A 16,131-nucleotide genomic window follows, 5' to 3' on the forward strand; every position below is an offset into this window, starting at 1 on the left:
GTTTTTAAAGTCACGTGTTTGCTCTGATGTTGAATCATATTTTAGGGTAATTTTACAGCCACATGTTTGTGAAATTGTTTGGAAAGGAAATTCAGCTATAACAACCTTTTAAGATGATATGTCATTCTGCTCCTTGTTCCCTGCCCCCAAGTGGCCAAGGAATCAATTAATGCTGCTACAAGGATATAAGTGAAATATAAATGTCAGAATATTTAAATAATTGACAACCTCAGTAAACCTTAGCACATTTTTTGACAAGAAATGTGCCTTAAATGGAACACACACAGCTGATAGGAAGCCATTTTGTCATGTTCATTTCACAAAGAAACATACAGCAGAGCACTTGTCTGTGACAGAGGTACATAACAATGTTTGTAACTGGTTTTTCCTCCCGAAATGATTCAATCCCTGACTTGAGAAACAGCAGGTCTAGCAGAGGATTTTCTACCGCCTTCATTACAAGTCTCCGACTCCCTCCCTGACAGTGCAGCAGCAGAAACAACAAAAGACTATTTGTGCTACTGCTTGCAGTAAAAAGAAAGCCAGTGCAGTTCATGTGGCCCACTCTCATGGCTGTTAGCATTGTCTTTATGCTGGGAACAGACAGAGGAGGCTGGCATCATGCTAAAGAAAGCAGAGTCCAGTGTCAGTGTGACTCCTCCCATGCCTTACATCAGATCCTACCCCCTGATTCTCCCATTAGCCAAAACTAACAGATTTTAAAAGATTTTAAAATTATTTTCACTTAGTTTACTTATGTTCATATGCCTTATGTTTTATCTAGTGTTTCATTACTATACAACTAATTGCTCTTGGAGGACAAATAAAGTTATAGATTGATTTAATATCTGCTCGCATGCTTTCTGCAAGCAGCCTTTTCCTTCTCATTCTTTCCAGCCGTGCAGTTTAAAAATTTCTTTAGCCTCAGATTTCTCCCACCCAGCCATCCATCCTAATTTGAACGTGTCAGTCTCTCGCTTTGAACTTCACCAAACAGCCCGGTTGGCTCCACGCACTGGAAAAAGACCTTGAATGTCACCCAGCACTCAGAAAGCCATGCCGTCGTCATCTTGTTTGCTTAAGCAGATATTACCATTGAACAAAGAAGCAAATGAGGCAATTAAAATCACAGTGGTATTGAGAGGAGAATGAAACAAAGCAAACTCGAGGATGCATGCAAAATTCTCTTATGAGTCAGCATTCAAACACACAGCATTTTCCATTTGCACAGTATCAACTGCCAGGAGCTCCTCTGAGGATTGCAAACATGTTTTCCACTCAACAACTGTTTTCTCTCGAGAACTCTTAGTGTTTTCCACCTCCACTTTCTCTCAGGGTGAACCAAGTAAGTCACGTAGCAGCTAGTCCCCAGTTGTCCATAAAGCAGTGCTTGTTAAGTGGGTGCTAATTTGTCCTGTGGTCACCTATATACGTCATACTGCATCACAGGGAGTTTCAGTTCTCCTGTTGTACACAGCCCCTTAAGAAATGGTGAAATAGCATGTGTGAGAGGAGGAAACTGCTTCCAGGAAAATAATAAATAATACAGAAATATTGCCATTTTGATATGGTAATATTACCACCCTATAATAACTTGCAAGAACTCAGGGTTTTACACTAAATGGAAGAACGGCAGCACTTTGATCCACTGAAAACTTGACTTTGAAACAAAGGGAGTAATTGGGTGGATGTAATTAAGTGTTCTATTTCTTCAGTGGTTTAATCATTCTGCTCTTAAAGTGACTGGTAATGCGTGCATTCCCCATGATTCACTGCCCTTTCCGTATGCTAACTTAGCATTTTATTAAATGCAAATTGAACAATTGTGAACGAGGAAATGTGTTTAGTCTGCATAAAAACGGTTGTTAACCATTTAATCAACAAGTTCCTCTCTTTTGTTCTGCGAGTACGCATGTATAATTCATCGGCGCTAATAATGCATTTGATGTTAATCAGCGTGGACTGTTTAACTTAAAGTTGAAAGTGTTACATTAAATGTGCAGTGTGTTTAAAGATTGATGATATTCATTGACTCACAAATAAAGAATTGTTTTAAAGCCCTTGTTCCAGACATCTGTTGTTTACAGATTTATAGCCCTGTTTTGTCTCAGGGGAAACTCTTATTTCCCCCGTTTTTTCAGGGTTTCTCATTAAGTATGCATTGCGTCCATTAGCACAGTGTCCTTCTGCTCAAGAAAGAGTTATGCAAAAAGAATAACTTTGCTGAAAGGTAAAATAAATAACCTCTAACCACCTTGATACCATTATTCAGAATCACTGATGCAGCAAAAACATTCATCTTTGAAAAGCAGCCGTCTTGATGTGACACAGTGGTTGTTCTTGCACCTGAGGAAGACTAGACACTGATGTAGTGTTAACGTCACTGATTTTACATATGAAGTTTGTTTAGAAGTTGTTGTTTTTTTGTGGTCCTTGTAGCTTTCAAAAGTTTGAGAAAACAACCCTGATGATGTCAGGAAGTTTATCTCAATTTAACTCAGAGACTTCAGACTTTGAGTTGAAAGAGTGCATCATAAACTGGGGACGCATTAAGAAGACAGCGAGGGTCTGATGAAAGATGCTTTCAGGTTGCATTATAGGGAGTTTTTGGATCCAGGGTTTTTAGAGCTTGACCCATACACTAGAGACTAAAAGTCTACATATCTGTGGCTCTGCTACCATTAACAATTGATTACATGGGTACTTGTCTGTGAAAGGAGTCATTCATAGTCTTGTACCCAGACAGAATTGAAGCCTGACTCTGCAGTTAACTCTTTCTTTCTTTCTTTCTTTTTTAGCTTCTTTCAGTTCATTGTTTTGGTTTTAAAGCTCCCAGTTTTTGTCGTTGCTGTTGTCACTGTACACTACTTTCCTGGCATCAAACAGCAAAGTTAGTGACAAGCTGGTGAACATGGTGGAGCATTTAGCAGCTAAAGAGTCTCCCTCAGGAACTGGCAGAGGAAAATACAGACCTTACTTTTACCATGTTAATGTTGTTCTGTATACAGTGGGTATGATGAAGATTATAATGTTGAGTTTTTGTTGTTTGGCCTACCATCGTTATTTTGAATGGGGTTAACATAACACAATACCATTCAACAGCATGCTACAGTCTCCAAAATGATCACACTATTGAAGCAGCTCCTTTTTAACTCAGTTTCAACAAAAACTGAACATAATAAGCTTCATGAAAGGAGAATTTATTGCAGACTCCATTAGTTTTAATAAGATGTTCCTAATAAACTTTTAACTGATTGTAGTGTAGTGTTTGTTTCAGCTGCCCTCTAGTGACCAAAAAATAATTTATTTCACGTTTAAGCCAATTTCTACTAGACTTTCTTAATTACTGAATGAAACTGAGCACAACCTTTCCAATCCTTTTTCAAAGATTCAAACCCAAATAATTTTATTACTTACTAAGTTTATTACTTTATTGATCCTTCAAACAGGGGAAATTAGTTGTCTCTGTATTTTACTCACACTGAGTGAACGAAACACACACACAAGCACTAGCACTGGGGCAGAGGGCTTCCCTAACTAAGGCGCCTGGGGAGCCCGGGGAGCTGGGGTGGATCGGTGCCTTGCTCAGGGGCACCACAGTCATGGTCCCAGAGGTCCAAAGTCCGAAGTTTTCATTGAAGGAATCAGCACACCCCAGAATGAGATTCTGTGCTGCACAGTTAATGTCATTTTGTCTGCAATGACACATTTTTTTCCCGTTTTCTTTGTTGTTTCCATCTTCATTCCACCAATTTCACCTTGTGTAAGTGTTTTTTTAAAAAAATCCAAAGCCTGTAACCTTACTTGTCTAAACACCCTTCTTGTCCTCTGCAGGTTCACATACACTTTAGGAGAGGGAATGTGGTTGCCGTTGAGTAAAAGTTTCGTCATCCCCCCTGCTGAGCTCGCCATCAACCCTTCAGCCAAGTGTAAGACGGACATGACGGTCATGGAGGATGCGGTGGATGTACGGTGAGGGATGACACTTACTGGTACCCCTTTCACTCACTGTTACTTTGTAGTGGTGAGAAGGTTCAGCTAAAGGAATGAAACATTTCATAAGGTTGTGAAGTAAAGTACGAGTTTTCTGACAGCTTCCCCAAACTGAACGGTGCTAGAGCTCATTTCCTTTCATTGCTGCGCTGAAGTATTACCACGCTTTTCTGGCCATTCTGTGTTTTATTGGCTGTGATGAAGCTTCACAATACAAAAAGTACATATTGTGTTCTCCCACCACCACCACCACCATAGCACCACCCCTCCCCCAAATCACCACTAGCACCAGCACCCCTCGCAGAATACATCTGCTGCTGACTCTGAACACGTCTCAGTGTTTGTATTGTCACTTAATCAGCATTTGTGATTTTTTTATTAATTATTGTTGTTGTGAGCCTCCCTGTGAGGCTGATGCAAAAGTCTTAGCAGTCATGATTCAGGAGGTAATAAAACTCAAAGACCTAACACATAATCAATTACAAAGAGGCAGAAAAAAAAGAAGGGGAAGAACGAATCGCTTGGCAATTCATAGCCATAAAGAGCATTTCGATTGTTAAATGGTTCATAACTCCTTCAAAGAAAATCTGCTCTGTGCGCAGCGACTGTGTTTGTGGCTGGGCTGCAAAGAGAGCTATAAATGAGGCAAAACAACGTTGCAGTATTAAACCGGACTCGGCTGACAGCAGTGACACAATAGAATTATTTAGCTGTTTTGCTTTGCTTAGCACTGAGGTGAGGCTGCTCAGTCCAGAAGTTTGGTCCAGAACCACACATCCTAGTAACTAAACAGACACGTTATGAATTGACCCAGAGGCTCCTTTTCCTTTTGGTGACTCCCTCACTTTTTGTCTTGCACCATTGTCAAAAATCTTCTTCGCCAACACACTTCGCCAACTGTGACAAATATCACAAAAACTAATGATTGGACATCCATGAAATTGACTGAGGACATTACAGGGAATAGAGCCTCTTGTTTTTTGTTGATCCCCTTTTAATCTATAGTGGCACAAGACACCACCAGGCCCAAAGTCTGACTTGGGTACATAGGCCTAAACCCAGCAGTGCAGAGCCAAACATGGTTTTATAAAATTTACTGTAAATGTGATTCCAATGGACTTGATGCATTAAAGATGGCAACATCCCGGTCTACCAATGCTTTACCTCTTGTGAAGGACAGACCCATACACTTTGTTTGCTGTTGGACATGCTTTACTCATTGGTCAGCAGCATTATGACTCACAGAGAGTGTTAACGTGAGTGCTGCTGGTTTGACAGCATTATGCTGTAGCATAAATTCTGCGTGAACAGGATTAGTTTGCAGAGAAGAGGTAGGTTAATGTAATTAGTCGTGGGAATTGTCTTGTAGTGTATGCCGGAACATGCCCCGTCAACACGTTAGTGTGCACAACCGTGTCAGATCCTGCCCTAATTTGCTGATGGTTATTTGCCCTGTGAAAATTCTGTCAGGTAAAATTAGTCTCGCTCAAATGAATATCCCCATCATTTCCTCTCATTAGCATGTAGGCGCTCAAGGAATATCAGTCGTAGCTAATTTTAAGCTTGAGGATGACTGAGATGTGGAGAAGTCCTACAGCGGGAAAACTGTAAAATAAAACTGAAGGTCAAGCCTGTCAGTAAATAAAGCCTTCAGGAGACCGTGTGCGCTATTTTTACTTTTCCAGTTAATTATCAAAAGCAGTGTGTAAAGTTTCTAACACAGAGCATGTTTGGCAGAAACGGATAGTGGACCGAGTGTGTGAAGTTATTTTGTTTACAAAATTGTTGAGATTTCTGATTTTGATTTTGACATTGAACTTGGAACATTACAGTTTCAGTTACACAGTATTTCCAACACTGTCACTTCCTTTTTCTTAATCTGTCCTTTAAAAATAACGCACATAACAGTTCCATTGACAGGATCTGTTATGTATAATGGTTGAGGGGTTGATTCATTCAGTTTTTTTATTTTTTTTTTATTCTTTCCACGAAGCAGTCCCTGGGTTGGATGAAAAGTAGATAGAGCTCAGTCGGGCCTTGAAATATAAATTGCGATGGTCAGGTGTGGAAGGGGTGCACCTGGGACACAAGGACTCACAGTTGAGCCCTCTGGTGATGTAGAGGGCTGAAACCGATGAAACATCCATGAAGGGAGTTGCTTACCAGATGATCTCTATGAAACATCTGCTATTTACAAAATACTCGTAGTTGTTGTGACTTTTCACAATCACACTCACTCAGTCAATCTCACGGTTGCACTAGAGCAGGGGGTTTTCAAGGTCTGACACTGTGGGCTGAGACAACCAGCGTCTCTATCACATGCTCACATTTTAGAACTACAGTTCCCATACTTTAGGGGATGTAAACAGGAAGTCAGTTGCCTTGGAGTCAGTTACATACCTGTGGGCTACAATTTGAGCTCTGTTTACAGTTTTGGGAAACTGGCACCATCAAAAGTATACTGAATCAGCAGTTAGTTGTTTATGTTTGAAATGTACCCATGGATGTACAGACAAGTATCAACTGGAATACTTTGGAACTGGAGAAAACTGTAAAATGTGATGTTTCTCAGGGCAAGTTCTGGAGTTATAATGAGCATCTTTTTCTGTGATTTTTAATCACATTTGTGGATGTTTATTCGCGATGGACATCTGAGATAATCTGAGATAATGATAGCCTAAGGAAGTCCCACTGAATCTAAAAAGTATGTGTGGTCAGATTTGACTGAGCGGCGCCTCTGAGGAGTGGGATTTCTGATGCTGATTCTGGCTACTGGACACTTTAAGTGTTTTAAACTACTCTAATTGCTTACATGTGTCTAAACACCACCGCTGCTGCAGTTTGACTGTTGACTGTGATAATAAGTGGACCAAATCAGGGGGCCAAACTGCAATAACTTCCTGTTGTTTTTACAGGTGTTTTACAATCACCTCACACAGTATTTTTGTCTCTTGTCTCTCCCTCCGTGCCCCTACATTAACGTCTCCTTGGGAGGTTAGCCAAGGAGACTACAGGAAACATCAGTCTGTACAAATGCAAATCCATCTGATAGTTGTTGAGATAATTCTGTCTGAACCAAAGTGGTGGACCAGCAGACAGAAATTCATCTCAGAGCTGCATAGCTAGCGTAGCTAAAAAGATAGGGTTTAATTATATATAGAGTCCTGTTTATCAGCTATGGGTTTTTGTAATTTTTTTGTTGTTGTTGTTGTTTCTGCTGTGCATATGTTTATGTTTCAATGCATGGAGCAAATTTCACAAAATATCTATTCCTGAGTACCACGTAAATCCCAGTAAGAGAGTAAGATACTGGAAGTGATGTTTACTTGTGTTAGTAATTGATGCTAAATGGGTTTAACTCCAGTAAGTAGTACAGATGTACACCAGACATTTTTAGTAATAGTTGCCACACACTGTCATTCAACCTCTGAGAACCTTACCTTACCTAAGAACCTTAGATCAGTGTGTTTCTAATAATTAGTGATCAGTCTCAAAGCTCTCATTTTTATCCACGATTCATGAAAAAGTCATTTTCGGCTCCTCACCTTGGACAAATTCAGCATACTGGATAAATTTCATTCAGGTTTTAAGGACACACCATGGCTGCCTTTGACACAGTGGATTGCTCTATCCTGTTGGACCACCTTAAGCATGTTGTTGGCATTCAGGGACAGTTCTAGTTCTGGTTTTATTCTAAACCAGAATAAAACCGAGGTCCTAATCTGTGGCCCTGCTGACAACTCCGCAACCACAGTCAGTGCCCTCGGGCCTCGGTCATGAAGGTAATGTCCCACATGAAGAAACCTTGGTGTTTCATCTTTGATTCTGGTTTAAAATTTGACAAACAGATCAGCTTGTCAGCACTGGCTTCACTTGCAAAATTAAAATCATTCTAGTCCATTAAAGATTTGGAAACTATAGTTCATGTGTTTATTTCCTCTCAACTCAACAACTGCAGTCCTGTCTGTGTAGGAATCAGTCAACATGGTTCAACATACAGCTGCAAGACTCCTCACTGGTACCAAGAAGAAAGACCACATCTCCCCTGTATTGAGTAGAGAATTGATTTTAAGATTCTTTTATTTTTCTTTTAGTTTTTAAAGCTCTGCATGGACTGACACCAGGTTAGACCTCTGAATTGTTCATCCAATGACAAGCTCTCCTTTCCACGCACCCGGTTTAAAACAAACTTTTTCTTTAGCTTCATGTAGACATGCCTGACAACACTGTGGCCATTATTTGTTTGTATTTTACTTGTTGTTGGTGCAATGCTGTTGGTGTGATGATTTTATCCAGATATTCTATGATTTTACTAATTTATTTATATCCTCCTATTTACATCTGTTTTTATTCTATTGTTCCTGTGTTTTTGTTTGATTGTAGTGCTTGACTGGGTGTGAGAAAGCGTCTGAGAGAAACTGCGGTTTTTCATTAAATATGGTCTCAGTTCATGTCGCATCAAAACATAAACTAGAAAACGCTGCATTATCAGAAGAAAGTATGCGTGCTTGTTGCTGGGCATAAATCACCAACTTGTTACTAATGACTTGATGTAGAGGTATTCATGTGTAGCTTGGGCTCCAGCTGTGTGTGACGCTAATTAAAACCGCTGGCCGGGCCACAGCTGGTTAAAACTATTTCAACTCTTTAGCCCGTGACTGACAGAAACCATAGGTATTTAAATTATTAGAGTTACAGCATGTGTCTGTTAAACAAAGGATCCTTATGTCAGTTACAGAGAATAGAGGCTGAGTCGCTTCCTTCGCCTCAGCAGTCATAACCCAGAAGTCCTGGTGCATGGATTTTTACATACTAACAGGCTGTCGCTGAACAGTTGGATGCACAGTGTATGTATTAAACTGGGGGAGTTAAATCAATTTAGAATGTTTCTTTTCCTTGTTTCAGAGACCACAGCAGCATGCAGAGTGTCATGTGTGTTTGCAGACCAGTGTTTTAAGTAATTACGTCCGTATTGGACAGTTCTGCACCTTGTGATTTACATCTAATATCAGTGTTCAGTGCCATTGGTGGAGGCAGTTTTTTTGTAGTGAGGTGAAAAGTAGGTGTGGGGAGGTTAATGGGATTCAGGGGCATGTAGTGCATCTGGTTTTAATTAGATAGGAGTTTGTGTCACGTCACAGATCTGCGATTAATATTTGCCTTTTTATTAACCAATGGGTTTCACTCACCTAACAGTAACTGTAGTTTAAAAGGGAACTCTGCAGATTTTAAAAATGAGAGTCCGTTTACAGGAGTCGGGGAGTAACTACTGCATATCTATAGTTGTGTAAAGCCTTTGCGACTCCAGAGGGAGCTGTGCGAAGTCTGATGTCACTTGAGTCAGCGGTGGTTAGGGTGAAGGCTGCAAGGCTGAAAATAAAAAGAATCTGTGGGTGTGAAGTTAGAAAGAAACAGCTTACAAGACCTCTGTAGGATCCATGTGGCATTAGCTACTACTAGCACAACATATAATCTCCATCTGAACTGTCTGTGGTCAAGTTGCATTGTGGGTAACATAGGTGCGAGGTTTTGATAAGATGAATAATAAAAAAAAATGATGAAACATGATGATGAAAGATGAAAACATCCAAAAAGATTATATCTCTACTTCTGCTTCATTGATATTGATCTTTTTTTTTTTTTTAAACTGTCCGTCATTAGTCTGACAGTTTAATAGGAGTTCAGTGCTAAATTGGTGGAGCTCTTTTAACTATATATGGTTTATGTAGGCAGAGATTGTAGAAAACAAAGAACTTATTCCACGGTTGATTGAGGTCCACACTGTATGTTGATGACACACTACCCATGTGGCAATCTGAGTTGTCAAACAGAGCCATTAAAAATGACTGCATTCTGTTCACCAGAGACCCTGTCTTGTAGAATTGAAGGATATTTGTGAGCAGAACTCCAAGACACTGCGCGATGCCCTCCATGCTACACCTAAAAGTTTAACCCCTTTCCAAACGTCAAAGACTCTGTTTCCTTTCCCACGGCTGTAAATTAGTTTTGAGACCATTTGGCTGCTCAGACCAGATACCAAACAACAACTGGTGTTTTTACATTTAAGACAATCAAAACTCTCTCTTGGAGGAGGCAGGAGATGGGACCGGATGAACAAGTGACTGCTAATGGCCCTGGAAGAGCGTGTTTGAGATTACACAGGCCTCTCTACCAGGAGGAGAGCTGCAGCTCTGCTGTGACCAGTGTTTAACCTCTAGAGCTGTTCCTTCAATCTGTGTGGAACATTAGTCAGAGGAGTGGAGTACTATGTTCTCCAAGATGGGGTTAAAAGAAAAGGGAATCCAAGGAGGAAACTGTCCCACTGTAGTGTGTGTCTTCACTCCTAACTTCACAGCCACTCATCCCTCACAACAGGACGTTTCCCCCCCGACAATTCAAACCTCCCTCCTTCTGATTGTCTCCTCTGCTCTTCTCCAAACAAGGAAACTTTTTTTCATCTTTGCTCCTAAAATGCTACAATGCCATTACCTTATTATTTTTCTTATTGTTTGAATTTGTCACTTTGTATATTAAAGATTTATTTATTATTTAAAGCTATAGAGTTTTATAGATTGTAGGTATTTAAGGAAACTGTCTTAAGAGGAAGACAAAAGGCATGCAACCTCTGACCTCTGCTGGATAAAGTATCCATATTTGAACAACAACAACAACAACACTGCAGCTACAACACCATCTTCCCCACGCATTGACTCAGCTGCTACCATTCAAAGGATACACAAGTAACACACTTCTTCTCTGCTAACCAGGCAAATTGAGAAATTACAGTAGTCCTCCCTCTCCAGACATGGCTCTAAATTTATCACTGCTTTTACCAGCTGCTTCCACTGATGTCACATCGTTTGTTTTATTCACCTGTTGCATACATCCCCTGCCATATTCTTTCCCAAAGCTAATGTGTGAATCATAGACACTGACTGATCACCAAGAATGTTAAATAACGTCCCCTCTGAAATTATAGTGGTTCCATATAATAATTCTGATTAACGTAATATTTCCCCAGATTACGGTAATTTTCTCTACACAGGCACAGCTAGGTGGCAGAATGTCCTGTGAGAAAGGTCTACAATAAAAATCATCTACTTTCAGACAGTGGTATAATTTGTGAGTTAAAGGACGATGGGGAAAAGAAACTATTTATCTCAACATATGTTCAATTTTTCAACATATTTATACTAAATAAAAGTCATTAGGGTGTAGATTTTTTTTTCTTTCAGTATCTCACAGGAAAACAACGATTGGAGAGAGGTCAGAAAATGTAAACATCATTTAGTCTTTTTTTTTTTTTTATCTTGTGATCTGTCAGATTTGTCCTGGGGCCTTGTGGAGGGTCATGCTTTTTTTTTTTTTTTTTTTTTTTAACCTTGTTTGATTACCTCTGTCAACGCGATTGCAGTTCGCTTTGTTTCATATGCTTCTGCAAATCTTATTTACTGTAAATTTATTCAGCTTTGGGTATAATTTTGCAATTTTCTACCCTCCTACTCCGTGCTAACCGATTTCAATTCCCCCATCTTTTTCAACATTTTTATTTTCATCTGGCAGCTTTTTTCAAGCCGCTGTGTAAATAACTCATTTTCTCTGATCTATGATCTGATGAACGCTATCTGCAGCTTTCCCCTGGGACCACGAGGAAACACTGCTAACACCTTCTTGAAGCTGCAGATTTACTCTGCTTTTGAGCTGCGTTCCCCCATGTTTGATAATCATTTGTCACTCTGTATTGCTCCTGAGCCTCTGTCTAGCACTGAGCCCTGATCCTCCTTCGCTTGATTAGCTGGCTTCATGACAGTTATGACTGGATGAGGACTCAATCTTAGTTTGTTGTGTTCATTAATGCTTTTGTAGCATTGACTTGAAGTTGTACTGAAAAGATGATGTTGGTGTTTATTAATGTGTGTGGTATGTGCTTCTCTTATCACCTTTGCCAAGGACGTTATGTTTTCACTTGTGTCTCTTTGTTGGTTTGTTTGTTTACTTGTCAGCAGGAGACTGAACCTATTTTTGCCAAACTTGGTGGAGATTACGGGTCATAGGTCAGGAGAGAACCTTTTAAGTTTTGGTGTGGATCCAGTTTGAAGGGGAGGGTCAAGGAATTTTTATCACTTAAGAGATTTTTAGATATTTTTGTTAGTTTGTCAGGAAACGATGTTTGGATCTTGATGTAAACAAAACAAAAAAAAAAAAATCATGTGTTTCGTTTCACTAATTGGTTGGATTTTACCGCAACAGAAGGCTTTCGCATTTTCCATAGTCTGAACATCAAACACGTCAAAGCAGTTATCTTCAGAAATACCTTTAAATTGATCATTTTTTCTCTTCGTTGTTGATGGTATTTTTTACTTCTCTCTCTGAACTGAATAACTAACTAATGTAAGTAAATTGCAGGGCATAACTTGACATTTAAACCGTTAAAGGTACTTTTCAGTGGTAAATGGGCTGAATGAATGGTTCTTTATGTGGCTTGTTTTGACGCGTAACCCTCCCATTGTTTAGCTATCCATGTTAATGGTGCCCATAATTGAGGCTTACTTTTATTGCCTCTTTCAAGTGCAGACAGCTGTCTTAGACAAAACGTTAAATGTATTTCAGGTAGTGCTTAATGGCCATTCATTTGAAGAGTGTCCTATATGTGGGTTGTCATGATGATTCGCGCTGTTTCTTTTCTTTCTATTTAAAATCAGATGTGTTTGTAATATAATAATGAACTTTTCCAGTTTGCAGATGGATATTATTTCTGTGAAGTCGGTATAATTAACTGATTTTCACCATTTTGGATACACATCTACTTAAATTTTCCATATGACTTTCTGAAAAGGTTAAATGAGGTAGCTCCTTCTGATGGTGTAATAAAGCGATGGTGATCTGTGAGACTGACTGTAGCACCAGTTAGGTCAGATAAAGAAACATCTTTAGGTTCTGTTTATTATGAGATTAACATTCGAAAACCTGGCTAATCTACTTAATCAGGGGCTGTAATCAGATTTAAATTAAAATGCTGCTAAATCCTAATTGGTGCGCAGATGTATGTGACATCACCTTTTGTCAATTGAGTCCCATTTTGGCAGAAAATAGAGTTTTCATATAGCACTCTCATAGGTCTCTCATGGCAGGAAGTTATTTTCTCACTGAGAAAAAAGCTTCTCAGTGCCTTTAAAGAACTGCAGACTTGTGTGGGTTTTTGCCCCTGTAACACAGAAGCCTTGCATGGTGAGAATCTAACGCAGGTGGAACTAAAATAATGTTAGAAGGCCAGTTTCAATGAAACTTGCTGTAGATATTCATGATATTCTGCTGATTCATTTAAATATTTTTCGGTAACTACCTGACCATTTCATGAGAGGCCCCATTAGGACGGAATTTAACTGTGTACACGAAATACGTGCTCCCAGGAGAATTTACCCTTTAAATTTATTTATCTAATAAGCTTTTCTCATGTGCCTACCTTCAGAACAAATGTCAGTAGCGCACACAGGATTGGCAGACTTCCACCAGATTTGCTTAGCACATTTATGCTCCTAAAGGAATAAATCGTTTGGATTTTCCTGACACCACAGTGTTTTAGTGTTTTAGTACCACTCTTAGTTAATGGATGCTGTAGAAACCTCAAAGAGTCACCCACTTGATTCTAAACGTTTTCTGTCTTGTGTGACGTTTAATGGTAAATCGTGTTGCACACAGTCTGCAGATGTGTCCTGACTATAATTGGAGCTCCCAAATAATTTAGCATTCACACTTGCTGTGAGTTTCATCATCTGCCGAGGCTCTGTTCCATAGGTCCCCTCTGAATAAATGACAACAAAGCAATGGGCAATTATAATAGAAAAATTGGTTTGTAAGATAACATCGAGTCGACTGTGAAAAGGAAGGAAACTCACTCTCTTTTCTCTCAGGGAAAGCAGGAGAGTATGAGCGGTTGGGGAAAAAAAAAATCAGTGAGTTCCTGAGAGGTCATCATTTTCTTTACCAAGGCAAGGTTCATGGCAATGCTATTACACAAGTTCTTGTTTATCATCAGCAGGAGAATTCCTCTGCAGAAATAGCTCTGTAATTTAGATTCCCTGAGAAAACGCTGAAGTTCTCCCTGCTTTGTCCTTCATCTCCACCAATCTCAAATACATATACTGTTGTCCTTCTGTTGGATGATCTGCTTATTGACTTTGCAAGAGGTTCACAGGGACCAAAAAACTCGCAGAAACACAAAGTGACTGTTCAGAGCAAGGTTAGAGCAAAGAATTCAGCACGTTTCATCTCATAAGTCTACTACTTTGCATAACAAATGTGCTGTGAAAAGTCATAGCTTTTCTCATGATGATTACACAGAATAAATTAAACATGTTAGTGTTCGTAAATTCATGAAAATAGGCATCTCTGCTATATATATAAGTTGAATAGAGAGCAACGTGTCACAGATTTTCCAGCAAAGCAAAATGTTAAAACGCTGCTTTGACAGTTGATCATTTTCTCCCCTCCAGATAAATGTTATCTAAAGAAACATGACGTTTTAATCAGTTTTAATGAGAGCGAATGGCATATTGCTGACAGCAAGGTATAACTAATTGAATGCTCAGTTTCAGTCTGAAACATTACTGTCTTTGAAGGTATTATTTCTGAAACTCTTCATTGAAACTATATCGTAAATTACTAACTTTACTGACAGGGAGAGGAAAAATGTTTTTTATTTTATTTGTATTTATTTGTTTGGTTTTCAGACCTATCTTACCAGTGCTTTTACCAGTTTCCTAATTTTAGAAAGAAATCAGGTATTATAGGGTCAATGGCAGGATATTGTTATTTCACAATTACTGTACTTACATTTATTTAAAAAAAAATCACAGTAACTCTACAGGTTTATATTTTAACTCTGTGTGCCTTTGTACATCTGTCCAAAATGTTACAAGTTTACTTCACCATCAAAGGAGACATATGGACACAGTCCAAAAGACTGTCAGGGTGCTGTGTCCTCCATGTCACTTTCCCAAATCTTCTTTGGGCAAAGGTGACTGATGTAAAACAAAAACATAAAAACAGAAACATGTACAAACAAGTACATTGCTGACGCAACAAATTTGAAAGCCGAACACAACTGATAATTAAGCTAATGTGACTGGTTAGCATTTGATAAGCTGACAAAATATTCACATATTATTACTTGTGACTCGTGACTCCATACCATGATGTGTCTCTCTTTACCCTGGCAGAGAACTGGTATTCCTTCATTTTGGATTCTCCTCCGTTCTCTCAAAGGTTAACACTTGCAGATGACTTGCTGTTGATCAACACCACTGTTTTGTTTGAGACATACATTTATGTTGCTCCTGGTGTAACACACTTCACTTTTAACAGCAATGAGCTGAAATGGTCAAAACTCAACTTAGTCCTCCTCAGTAATAACACACAAACATAGATGGACACAGCTAAACAGCTCTTCTCTTCTCTGCTTTTTCTTCCTTTTCAGGGAGGAGCTGATGATCAGTTCATCCTTTGACTCTTTGGAAGTTCTCCTGGACTCTTTTGGACCTGTCAGAGACTGCACCAAAGACAACGGAGGCTGCAGCCGCAACTTCCGCTGCATATCTGACCGAAAGCTGGACTCCACCGGATGCGTGGTGAGTCATCTTTCTTTCATGAAACTCTGCCTGGAAGCTGCCCATACATTGGCTACATTAGCAGAACATGACCTCTCCCCTCGGGTTTCTATATAAATCTGATTCAAAGCAGGGATACTACACAGTCTCTACTTGTCCTTTTACCATTGACACAATATCAGAGCATGAGAATGAATTCCTTTACCTCTAAAACTCCACAAATCTAAGCCTGAGGGATTTTTGATCTGATGCCCACATATATGGCCTCTTTACAACTGGTTCATCTCCTGATGTTGTGTGAAATATCCTGTTGTGGTCATCGGTGTTTAAGTCCGTCTGCCTGTATAAATATTCATGAGCATGTCCGCTGGACAGAGATGACCCATGCCAAGGACAAGCAGCAGACCTGCTCTCTGTAATGTGTATGAGTAGACAGTTTGACTTCGCCTCTTGTCTCATATGCCTCTTAGGCCGACAACACATTCATTACCTCCAGGTGGTGCTTAGCAACCAGGCAATTTAGCAGCCAGGT

General features: G+C 39.5%; 1 protein-coding gene across 1 annotated transcript in view; it reads left to right on the forward strand.

Moving 5' to 3' along the window:
- The window catches only part of astn1 (astrotactin 1), a 336,997-nt gene that overhangs the window by 120,687 nt on the left and 200,179 nt on the right, over window positions 1-16,131 (forward strand). The window contains exons 11-12 of the mRNA XM_041055289.1: window positions 3,835-3,972; window positions 15,470-15,620. Coding sequence (XP_040911223.1) covers window positions 3,835-3,972; window positions 15,470-15,620 — 289 coding nt within the window. The remainder of the gene's footprint in view (window positions 1-3,834; window positions 3,973-15,469; window positions 15,621-16,131) is intronic.

The sequence above is a fragment of the Toxotes jaculatrix genome, chromosome 14 (assembly GCF_017976425.1).
Source record: "Toxotes jaculatrix isolate fToxJac2 chromosome 14, fToxJac2.pri, whole genome shotgun sequence".
Classification (NCBI taxonomy): Eukaryota; Metazoa; Chordata; class Actinopteri; family Toxotidae; genus Toxotes; species Toxotes jaculatrix.